The sequence below is a fragment of the Otolemur garnettii genome, unplaced genomic scaffold (assembly GCF_000181295.1).
Source record: "Otolemur garnettii isolate 467f Iridium unplaced genomic scaffold, OtoGar3 scaffold00107, whole genome shotgun sequence".
Lineage (NCBI taxonomy): Eukaryota > Metazoa > Chordata > Mammalia > Primates > Galagidae > Otolemur > Otolemur garnettii.
The window spans coordinates 6,069,745-6,082,253 of record NW_003852502.1 but is presented as its reverse complement, the minus strand read 5'-3'; the positions used below and the strand labels follow the sequence as shown (position 1 = coordinate 6,082,253).

At 40.0% G+C, this 12,509-nt stretch overlaps 1 protein-coding gene across 1 annotated transcript in view; it reads right to left on the bottom strand.

Moving 5' to 3' along the window:
- The window catches only part of COL12A1 (collagen type XII alpha 1 chain), a 122,180-nt gene that overhangs the window by 94,568 nt on the left and 15,103 nt on the right, over nt 1–12,509 (bottom strand). The window contains exons 6-12 of the mRNA XM_023517274.1: nt 11,219–11,482; nt 10,879–11,043; nt 9,667–9,840; nt 6,806–7,096; nt 5,998–6,600; nt 4,292–4,564; nt 1,271–1,543 (exon numbers count right to left, since the gene is read on the bottom strand). Of these exons, the coding sequence (XP_023373042.1) occupies nt 1,271–1,543; nt 4,292–4,564; nt 5,998–6,600; nt 6,806–7,096; nt 9,667–9,840; nt 10,879–11,043; nt 11,219–11,482 (2,043 nt within the window). The remainder of the gene's footprint in view (nt 1–1,270; nt 1,544–4,291; nt 4,565–5,997; nt 6,601–6,805; nt 7,097–9,666; nt 9,841–10,878; nt 11,044–11,218; nt 11,483–12,509) is intronic.

The following is a 12,509-nucleotide window of genomic DNA, read 5'->3' as shown; positions in this document are numbered from 1 at the left end:
GGGTGAGGCAGAGGGAGGAGGGGGAGTGAGGCAGAGGGAGGAGGGGAGTGAGGCAGAGGGAGGAGGGGGAGTGAGGCAGCAGGAGGAGGGGAGTGAGGCAGAGGGAGGAGGGAGAGTAAAACAGAGGGAGGAGGGGAGTGAGGCAGAGGAAGGAAGGGGAGTGAGGCAGAGAGAGGAGGAGTGAGGCAGAGGGAGGAGGGGGATTGAGGCAGAGGGAGGAGGGGAGTGAAGCAGAGGGAGGAGGGAGATTGAGGCAGAGGGAGGAGGGGAGTGAAGCAGAGGGAGGAGGGGAGTGAGGCAGAGGGAGGAGGGGAGTGAGGCAGAGGGAGGAGGGAGAGTGAAGCAGCCTAAGTCTTAATGGATATTCCCGGTAAGTATCTGCAAATGATCTTTTCTAGAACTCGAATGTAAATGTTTTGACACAATGACTATGCAAATGACATGAAATTTATGTGAACCAGCTTGATGAAAGTATTTCAAAATGTATATGAAAACACTACACTATACCCCATGTTTGCATTAATGTAATAATAAAAAAAAAAGAAAAAAAAAAGTATCTGCAGAAGGTCAGTAAAATCCACAAACTCAGATTCACCACTTATCAGCTATATGACTCTAAGTTAGTATCTAATTTCCTTAGCCTCAGTTCTCTTAAGAAGCTGATAATGATTTTGTACAGTTTATCCAGGGACTAAATGAGATTAATATATGTCAAGTTCTCTATACAGAACTTCACAGAAATGAGTATTCAATAACCATCCACTATCGCTAATACAATATGTCCTTAGCATTATTGTTGTTACTAAAATTTTTTAACAATAGCAACTATAATGAAAAGTATGAATGCCTTACTTTTTCTCAATGAAATAACATCTTAAATATCAATAATTTATAGTAAGTATTATAATGTATCCTGGGATCTTAACCATCTCATTTAACTGGAAACAGGTTACTATTTAAAACTCCTCCCCAAAAAGTAAAATGTAATCTATTTCAATGGTGAAAAGCAGTTCGATTTTTATTCAGTCATCCCTTGATTTATACTAGAATATTTAATGATATTATTTTAAAAGAATATTATAACCACATGATAGCACTTAAGTGCTACTACCACAGGTAAATGATGTCATGAATACGTTAAAAATTCACGTAAATATAAACAGACTATGGGCTGAGATACTCAGGTAACTGAGAAGGGTCTGGTGACTTCTGTCATCGGGACAGGTGTCGAAGGTCTTGGCTGCTGCCATGTGGGCAGTGTGTCCGTTACCTTCCTCGGTGGCTGCGTGCCCAGTCAGTGCAGACCCAGGGCCTGAGAAGTACTCGGGAGTCACGGAGACTTCATATTTTGTGTCTGGGGTCAGGCTCTCCAGAGTCCTCCTCCGCTGGTTGGGTGGATTGATAACTTCTTTGCTTTCTCCCCCAGCAACTGGTCTGTATATAATTCGATACCTTAAAACTCTCCCTGGAGCTTGAGTCCAGGTAATTTTAAAGCTATCTGTTGTTTCATCTGTCACCTTTAGGTTTCGAGGTGCTCCTTTTACTGAAATAAAATACATGCATTTATGTTCAAATATAAGATGACTGATTTTTTTATGAGAAATACAAATACTAGCTTTTGATGATGCATTTCTCGAAACAAATTCACTGGCAGAGTTTTGACAAAGATCTGGGTCATTACGTTCACTTAGCTGGAGATTAACTAGACCTGAGAACAGCAAATAAATACTCTGCAATAACCAGAAAGAAACTAAGTACTGTTAATTTCTTAATTAAAGATGCGTGTTATAGCAAACTTTTGAAATCATAAATATTCTGTTAAGTGCTACATTTTTAATTGTATAAGATTAGAGAATAAAAACAAGTCATTTATTTGACTATGAGTAGCCAAGACTTTCTCTCTCACTATAATTTCTCAGGAAAGTAGGAAAATAAGGTCTAACACAGGTCTCCCCTGTGTAGCCACCCGAGCAAGCTGCCTTACTCATCCATCTCGCACTGTTCTGTCTTTGTACAATCACTTGACTTGGAGAATAACTGGACCCTACATAGGATGGATGGAGACAGCATGTGACAGTCCTCAGTGAAGCTAGTTAGATCCAGTTCGTGAGGCTGAACTGCGGCACAAGTAACACCCAGAGGCTCATAGTTTAAAATAAAATGTTCATGAAGCCCAAATGAGAACATTACTTGGCTTTGTGTTTAGTAAACATGTTTTAATGACCTATTTGCTCAAAGGGGCAAACTGTCCAGATGGAGAACACATTCAGGAAAGGGGAAGGCAAGGTCATTCTCTTCTCAGTCCACTGGGGTAAAACTCCAGAGCACCAGGCTGCAGGTACCCCACAAACAGTGAGAAGTTCACGTGCACATTCAAGACATCAGTCCATCGCCCCAGGGAGAAAGAAAGGAAATGCATCTCTCCAGAAAAAAAATGGTAGCTGGCCAGCTCACATCCATGATTCATTTTTGTATGGCTAGAAAAAAGACTAATCCAGGCAGAATAAATGAGGTGGATAGACAGGTGGGCTTGAATCCTGAGTCAAAGCTTAATAGAGAGGTAATTTTGCACCTCAGATTACCTAGCAGTGAAACGGGACTACTTACAGGATTACTGAAGTGGTTAGATGAGATAATCCAGAGAAAACATTTAGCACAGCACCTGACACGTGCCAGGAGCTTAATAATTGTTAGTTTAATGAAAGCATTGAGTCAGAAACTTCCTTATTGGCTAAAGAAAGCTTAAATCCCAGATTCCACCACAGACAATAGAATTGAAAAGACATTTACCAAATTGCGCTCTAGAAGCCCACTGGCCAAAAACTACAGTATATATGAATGTAGTCCCCTCTTCTCCAAACCTGGGGGACAAGTTTCCTCTTGAGAAAGACTTTACTCCCATCCCCATCCCAAAGTGCTGCAGGAAAGGGGTCAGGCCCATCAGCAGCAGTGTGGGAATTACGGGAGAAATAGCTAAGAATGGACCTCTAGGTTACAGGATCACCAAAAAAAAATCATTAGATGAAGGGCATGACACCATAGGCCATTTCATTTATCTGCCAGCCTTCAGGCAGAACTATACCTACAAACCATGCACTAAAGAAAATATCAAGCTTATTCGAAAACCATTTCAGAGAAGGTGTGTCAGTGGTAGCCATCCTTCTGAGCAAATACTTCTTTGTAACTATCATAAGCTGTTTGCTCTTTCAGCCCTTCTCCCTCCTTTACTCGGTAAATATAGGGAAGAACAATTGACATGTCTTGAAATAATCTCTACCTTTACATTAAACAGCGATTGCCTTGTCTTAGCCTTCTGAGAACCAGGTTAAACTGGAGCCTCTTAAATGTCAAAGGTAGTGAATTATCTAGAAAATATTCAATTCTATCTAGGAAAGAAGATACTTATAAACAAACCCTGCTTAAAACACTGGGTAAAATTCGTGCTCCGTGTTCTTGGCAGCATTATTCACAATAGCTAAAGCGCGGAAGCCACATCCAAGTTCATCCATGGATGAGTAACCAAGAAACTATTCCACCGTCTGTCACATACATGGACGGTGGAATATTATTCAACCTTGAAAAGAAGGGAAATGCTGACACACGCTTCATGAATAAACTGTGAGGACATTATTCTAAGTGAAATTAGTCCGTCACGAAAAAGACAAATACTATATGAATCCATTCAGAGGAGGCTCTTAGAGTAATCAAATTCATGGAGGCTGAGAGTGGAATGGTAATTTCCAGGGGCAGAGGGAATGAGTTATTGTTTACGGGGTGCAGAGTTCAGCTTTGCAAGTTCTAGAGACGGACGGTGGTGATGGTGCTACGAGGTGAAGGGACTCAGCAGCACTGAAATGTGCGCTCAAAAATGATTGAAATGGTAACTTTTGCGTTATGTGTATTTTACCACAATTTTAAGAGAAAAAATCGTAATGTATGTTTGCCATCAGCTCTACAAGTACCATAAGCATCTTCCGAAGTATTTAAAATGTGACAATCCTGAAGTGTGGTGCAGAAGAAGATGGATAAGCAATATTTCAAAAGTCAATTCCATAATTATAAACACTTCTCTGTGTCTCTTAACATTAAATTTATCAAAATAAATGTAAGGTTTTCTACTTAGAAGTTTTTTCTCATTTGCAAAGATCTCCAAAAAGCTGTGTTTTAACAATGCCAAAGCTTACAAAGGCATTCACAGTTCTGAGCTATGAAGCCCATGGCCATTACAAACTGTAACTTTATTCTATAATAAATTACGAGTTTTGAAGCAGTGAGAGAAACCCCAACTCACCTTCTGCGGTGGTCTCCTCGCCAGCTAAGGGGACGCTGAAGCCGTCCTCATACTCTGCAGTCACGTTCACCAAGTACAGGGTCTCTGGCTTCAGATTGTTGAGAAGGACACTGGTGCTGGATGCTGGTGCCACCACCGTGACCTCATCATCTCCACCAGCTTCCTTGTAGGTGACGTGATATGAAAAAACATTTTCTCCAGCTGGAGACCAGTCAGCTTTGAAACTGTAAGAAGTCACCTCAGAAAAACTAAGATTCTTTGGAGGCACATAAGCTATTAAAAAAAGAAAGAAAGAAAGAAAAGACTTAATTTAAAATGTTTGTATCTGTGAAACAAAAGTGGACTTAATGACTACCTGTTTCTGCAGTGGCTTATAGTCACTTGGGAGGATGCCGGTCCTGGGGACCAACATTCTCGGTGGGTCTTCCACACATGGGCACTGAGAGAAGGCCTCCCCTGTGCAGCCTAGACACGCGGTCCAGAAAACAGACGGACCTGAGCACCACTAGAACATTGAAACAGAAACAGACCCAGAATGAACCATCAAAATCTTCCCATTCATCCCTGGTACTTGGATATTAACCTTTGCTGGTAGTTAGATATTTCGAAGTAATAATTAAGGAATTTTTCCTAATGAAAGAATATTTATTAAACTAAGCATTTATTAAACTAAATCATAGAAAAAAACAATGGTTTGGTTTGGGTTTTTTGAGGCAGAGTCTCACTCTTTCCCCCTGGGCCACAGTGCCTTGCTGCCCAGCTCACAGCAACCTCAAACTCCTGGGCTCAAGGGATCCTCCTGCTTCAGCCTCCCTAGTAACTGGCACTACTGTAGCCAGCCACAATGCCCAGTTAGTTTTATTTGTTTTGTTTTTTCTTTTCTATTTTTAGTAGAGATGGGGTCTCGCTCTTGCTCAGGCTAGCCTTGGACTCCCGAGCTTAAGCAATACACCTGCCTCAGCCTCCCAGGCTGCTAGGATTACAGGCATGAGCCACCCAGTCCAGCCAAGAAAGACAATGTTTAACACAACTGCATGTTCTCAGGGGACATACAACCGTATTGGTGACAAGAGAATGCAAGGTTATTAACAACAAAACAAGCAGTAACTATGAATGCCAAGTGAGTGGACGTGATCACGTTACAGCACCAGAACAGCCAGGAGAGGCTTGATGGAAAGGATGGAACATAACTAAACATTGAAACGACCAACTTTAGAAAAATGAACAAAAGAGGGTAGGACATTATAGATATGAGAAATGATGCCCAAAAATGACCCAGAAAAGAGAATGCATAACAGGAATTCAAAGGTCTGGTACTATAGTCTAGCGACCTTTGATTCAAGGGTCCTACCTCCTAGTATCCGGGTCATAGTAAATACTCAGTAAGTGTTTTTTTAATTGGATATAACAAAGAGGTTTAATAAAGCTCATTCCTAGACCTGCTTAAGCATATATGAGTAGAAAAATTTCATAACTCTAACAAGTAAACTGTTTTTTCACCAACAAAAATATGATCCATGCCTAGGAGAAAATCTTATTATCAGAGCTAAATTAATTAAATTCAATAGTTTTCAATAACATAGGGAAGTTACTTTCTTCTGTCTATACAAGGAATTGAAGGAGCCTATTATCCATAATCGTGGAGCAAAAAAAGAAAAAGACATAGTTCGTCAAGAAATACCTTTTACTCTACAAAGTCTACCAACCTTTTTTCTTTATAGCTGCCAATTCTTGTTCAATTCTAAGGCAGATAGACTGTGTGAGTTCAAAAGATATCCTCTGAAAAGCGTCAAAGTCTTCCACTGTGAACACGTGGGTCTCGGCAGGAGGAGAGGCAATCGCTTCTAATTCCGAGCGAACAGCATCCTTCACACCAACTGCGAAGATTTCAACATCTGAATTCCTCAGTTTTATAGCAGGATCTCTGAAGGCATCCGATGATTTCCCATCTGTGATAAGAATCATGACTTTTGGTACGTTGCTCCTTGAACCCTTGGTAGGCACAAATATTTTCTCTCTGACATAAGTCATGGCTTTGCCAGTGTTTGTAGAGCCGCCTCTGTAGGGGAAGGTGTTTATGGCTTCAATTATATCTTCAACCTTGTTGAATTTTTTCAAAGTAAACTCAGTGTGAGGATCGCGGCTGTATTGGACAAGACTTATCTGTACCCTATTTGGTGAAATCTCAAAACTTTTTACAAGAACTTCCAGAAAGGCTCGAACTTTAACAAAATTTGCGATCCCGATGCTATAGGAACCATCAACCAGAAACACAATATCAGCTTTTATATCCACACCACGTGAGCATTCTGCGAAGAGAAAGAAAGTCCATTAACAGTCAACACATATGAATCAATCATTCGAATATAGTTATCTGGATTTCCTCACAAGCAGGCTTCTCTAAGGGAAAACTATTGCAAATCTTTAGTCCAAAACAGTAAGTCCGAAGCGGTAAGACATTCTTTCAAATGGACCTCTACGTATTCCAAACACAGAGATGAACCCATTACTTACCCACTTGAACTTTCATTGGCTGAGTCTTCTCCATTATTGAAATGGGTTCACTGGATGTCACCCCCTTCATGGCAGAAACACTGATCTGGTATTCTGTGTCCGCTGAGAGGTCACGGACGCTGAGCACGGTTGTCTGAGGCCCCACACTCAGAGCATGCTGTCGGCTTCCCACAGTCATTGGTGTGAGGACAACTTTGTAGCCGGTCACTGGGCTAGGAGATGGATTCCAATTTAGCTTCATAGATTTCGATGAGACTTCCACGGCAATCAAATTTGAAGGAGGCTCGACAACTAAAAAGTTAACAAGCAGACCAATTAATAACAGTGGAAAGCAGCCTCAGACACCGATTCCGCAGGTGCGGACCTCCGATTCTCCTTATTCACATTAATCACAAACACATCAACAGGAGTTGGCTGACACCCTCCTCTCCCCTAACTCCACCTGTCCCTGTCAAACCAGAAATAACTAGGTGCTTGATTTTTAATCATGTTGCTCAGAAGTTTATGAATAAGAAAATCTTTGGAAGACAATAATAAAGGACATGGCATGCCTAATTCTTCTCCAAATCCAGGATTTCCAATCTGATTCTAAATATCTCATCATTGTCTTTATTCTGAGGTCCAAAAGTAGGTACTCAAATATTTATTAATTATTCACTCAATTCTTTAGAAAATTTTTATCTTTTAATACTATCATATGAGTAAAACCTTTATCTTTAAAGTATACCTTATTATATGCCAAAAAAAGAGAACACATTTAGCAATTCTTAAATAACATGCTCTGATAATTTTTTTTTTAGTTGGGGATTCATTGAGGATACAAGAAACCAGGTTTCACTGATTGCATTTGTTAGGTAAAGTCCCTCTTACAATGGTGTCTTGCCCCCAAAAGGTGTGGCACACACCAAGACCCCAACCCCTCCCTCCTTCCCTCTCTCTGCTAATCCCTTCCGCACTCCTCCCTCCTTCTTCCTCTCTCTGCTCACTGCTCTGATAATTTTAAACAAATTGTATTTTCACTTCTTTCAGGTAAGAAAAAAAGTTCAACCATGTCCACGGTATGACCAAATGCTAGTGTAATAACAATTTATAACATGCTGTAGACACACAAATGTCAAACATCTGAAAAGTTCTGAGGCACAGTGGCTCACACCTATAATCTCAGCTCTGTGGGAGGCCAAGGAAGGAGGACTGTTTGAGGCCAGGAGTTCAAGGCTAGCCTGGGCAACATAGTAAGACCCCCATTTTTATAAAAATATTCTTTTAATTTTAAAAATTAGCCAGGAACAGTGGTTAGTGGTACCACTGAACAGAGGAACAGTGGTAGCCTCTAGTCCCAGCTACCTGAGAGACTCAAGTGGGAGGACTCTTAGAACCCAGGAGTTCAAGGTTACAGTGAATTATGATTGTGTTATGCACTTCAGCCAAAAGAGTGGGACCTTGTCTCAAAAAAGAAAAAAATATATTCTTATTCAATGTGAAACATAGTCATGCATTTAACAGTTAACATACATTATTTTAAGGTATTTTAGACAAATATTCAAGATTTGTCAATGGCATCTACTCCTCGGAAAATATAGTTCTAATTTTTTATAGATCGACCTGAAAGAAGGGTATGCAAAAACAGGCACAAGTTTACACATCACCTCCTCAAAAAGGCAATCGGTTGTAGTGCTAAAAAATGATGCTTAAATGAGAAGTAGCTGAAGGGAAGCCGCCACGCACCGACTGGAAGGCTGGCCAGACCTCTGGAGTGAGGAAGAGGCAGGACAGAGAGCAGAGACCTGGGGCTAGTCCAGCTGCAGAGAAGGTGCTGAAGAAAAGTGTGGACACCAGTGATGCAGCCACTGCTCCCCCACACAAGGAGCATCCGAGTGGCAGAGTGACAGTGTGGCCACCTCTGCACACAGCCAGCTGCACCTCAGTGAAGAATTAGAACGTTTAAAACATTGAGCAGAGAAAGGTAATCAGAGAAAGCGGAGAAGGATTTGATAGTAATACAGAGCAAGAAAGCCAGGCTTTAGAAGAAAGGCACTCAGAGCTCGTGAAGTGCTGAGAAATGGTGTGAGACAGAATTAGGAACAATGAGCATCAGCAAAACACTGGGGCCTTGGAGATGAACGCGTTGACACGATTGGAGGTGTAGCCGTTTAGAATTGATGTTTGATGACTTGTTGATTCTGAAGCTAAAAGGAGAGCAATCACGGGAAGACATAAAGCCTTTGAATTGTGACTTTTCATGGTGAAGAGGATACTTAGGAAATATCTTTAGAAATGGTCGTGTTTCTCCCTTTTACTTAAAAGTAATAACTAATAGAAACGGGAGACATGGGAGGATCGAATTGACTTGATCTTTGAAATATCTTTAAAAGCTTTGAAACCATTATGCAGAGTATAATGCTGGAAATGTCTTTGTCCATTACTAGAAACAATGTTGTTATTATTTTCAGTTGTAGAATGCTAAAATTAATACCTCTCCAGCCCACCAATGTTTAAATCAGAGTGCAAAATATTCAAGACAAGGACCAGAATAGCATGAAACACATCTATGCATGTTGAACAGCTCTTCAATGTACAGAAATGGTCTTTAAAAAAAAAAAAGCAAATCAAAATTTTATTTTTAAAAAACCTTCACTATAAATATTTTATTGAATGTTCCACTCAGCAAGGGCATGGGATACAAATGGTATCAACAAGCTGAGTTGCTGAAAAACCATCCAAATGCAATACACGGTTGGAGAATGGCTGAAGGATAGATTAAAATAAATCTGTCTACTTCTAGGATACCTGTGAAGCTGTAAATGCATCAAATCATGAAAAAGGCGAACACATGGAGAATACTCAACAAGCAGCCTACTCACTTTCTTCTCCACTAACCAATTCACCGAGTTGTTCATCAACACCTGAGCACACCTGGGAAATGATCTCATTCTGAATATCCACAATCGCGTCAAAGTTGGCCACATTGAAAACGTGGCTCAGTGAAGGTGTGGAGGCGATTTGTTTGAGTTCTTTGGCATCTGCAGCTTTAATTCCTTGAAAACAAAAAGGCAAAGACATATTGAAACAGGAAATGTGCTGGCTGACTTGGAGCTCTTTGCTTTGTGAGACTTTTACAACTGAAGACATTTGCAAACCCTCATTAAGTCATAGGCCAGATTTGCTTTGCTTCAAAACGAATGAGCAACCATTCAGATGACAAAAGCATTTTATAATTTCATATGAAGTGGCCAGCCAAGGAAGAAACAAAGGGTTAGTGAAACAGAGTGGGCTTTCATCCCCACCATGCCATCAGATGTCTCTGCCATCTGTAAAGATAATTCTTTTTTTCTTCCAGAGTTCTAAGTTGGAGCCCTCTGAATTCTTCTGGTATTACACAATATAGGAAACGCCTTAAAAAATACTTAATGATAATACAAGGAGGATCTTTATTAGAATCATTGGCCCAACATTCTTTGAAAAGTAGAGATCTGGCAAAGAATGTGAATACCACCTTGCTTAATGCATACACTAATGGATTTATATAAGGGAGATAAGCAGAACTTTTACTTACAGATGATTTTTTAATGTACTTTAATTTTTTTGTCTTTTTTTTATTAAATGATAGCTGTGTACATTAGTGCAATTATGGGGTACAATGTGTATATTTCATATACAATTTGAAATATTTTCATCAAACTGGTTAACATAGCCCTTATGTCATTTTCTTAGTTATTGTGTTAAGACGTTTATATTCTACTTTTAGAAAGATTCACTTGTACCCTTGTAAGATAAACCATAGAGGTAATCCCTCCAATCAGCCTCCCTCCACCCATCCCTCCTCCCCATATTCTTAGGCTATAATTAGGTTATAGCTTTTATATGAAAGCTATAAATTGGTTTCATAATAGGGCTGTGTACATTGGATACTTTTTCTTCCATTCAACTTAGAGATGGTTTGACTTAATCTACACTATAAAATTCTGTAGACACTTCCAACAGTGTCCTTCCTTGAGGAATCCATCTTTTATCTTCCTAAACATTAAGTGTACTAAAGTCGTTCTAAAATGAAAATAATTAGCCAAACAACCTACCCAAGGAGAAAACTTCAACCCCAATATTACGAAGCTCTCTTGCTGGAATCTCCACTTCATCCTGGGATTTTCCATCCGTAATAACAATGGCCACCTTGGGAAAGCCAACTCTTGCTCCAGCAGACTCCGTGAAAGTATTTTTAACTAAATAATCAATGGCATCTCCTAAAGGGAAGAAAACACACGTTCATTCACTTCCTACTCCACAATTTTGCCAAAGTAAAAAACTCTGTGATTAATTTCAAAATTATTTCATATATGATAATTGTGCAATGTGTAATTTCATTCCAAAACAGACATGTCATTTGTTTTAAGCAATAATAAAAACTTGAAAACATACCTGTCATTGTGTTTCCACCTTTGTATGGTATTTTTTTAATTGCAGCAAGAAGTTCATCCCTTTGGTAGTACTGATTTAAGTTAAATTCAGTCCTGGTATCGGAGCTGTACTGAACAACTCCAACCCTTGTCTTCTCTTCCCCAATGTCAAAAGCAGATACCAGTGCAGCAATAAAGTCTAAAATGTACTTGAAATTATTTCTTCCCACACTCCAGGAGCCATCCACAAGGAAAGCCAAGTCAGTCCAGGCACTGACAGAGCATTCTGAAATACATTTGACATCCTTTTAAATAATGTTATAGTAAGTCGATCTATCATTAAGAAATACAAGCTAACATTGCAAACATATTGGCTCCTTAAATCATTCTGTTCATTAGAACATATTCCCCCTTGGCCAGGTGCAGTGGCTTGTGTCTGTAATCCCAGCACTCTGGGAGACAGAGGCAGCTGGATCACTTGAGCTCACAGGTTCAAAACCAGTCTGAGCAACAGTGAGACTTCCTCTCTAAAAAAAAAAAAAAATACCCAGGAGTTGTGACAGGTGCCTGTAGTTCCAGCTACTTGGAAGGCTGAGGCAAAAGAATCGCTTGAGCCCAAGAGTTTGAGGTTGCTATAAGCTATGACACCACAGCACTCTACCAAGGGCAACAAAGTGAGACTCTGTCTCAAAGAAGAAAAGAACATATTCCCCCATTTTTCTTCATCCTCATCCACAAAAAATATATATAAAGTTTGAGTGGCACCTATGGCTCAGTGAGTAGGGTGCCGGTTCCATATACCAAGGATGGTGGGTTCAAACCCGGCCCTGGCCAAAATGTAACCAAAAAATATATATATATAAAGTTTTATTAGCGCACATTTTAGTACCTTCATGGAGAAAGCACTAAAAGTATGCAGTTAAATATTTTCCCCAAACCATCAATATTTATTCTAAATCAAAGCATTATGCCAAATACGGGCCTTATAGAACTAGGTATGCATTTATGGAACTAAGTATCTTGAAGTTGTATATAAGACACTATGCAAGAAGAGCTCCATCTATACAGGGTGGCCTTAAAACTTTATGTATATGTAAAGTACATGTAACTTTATGTATATGACCCACTCTCTAAGGACTTATATTCAAGTATATCAACCTCTTTTTATAAACTGCATCCTTACTCTTCCTTCCGAGTAAAAATCCTATGAAAAAGGCTCGGCGCCTATAGCTCAACCGGCTAAGGTGCCAGCCACGCACACCTAAGGTGGCGGGTTCGAATCCCCAGCCCGGACCCGCCAAAACAGCAATGAC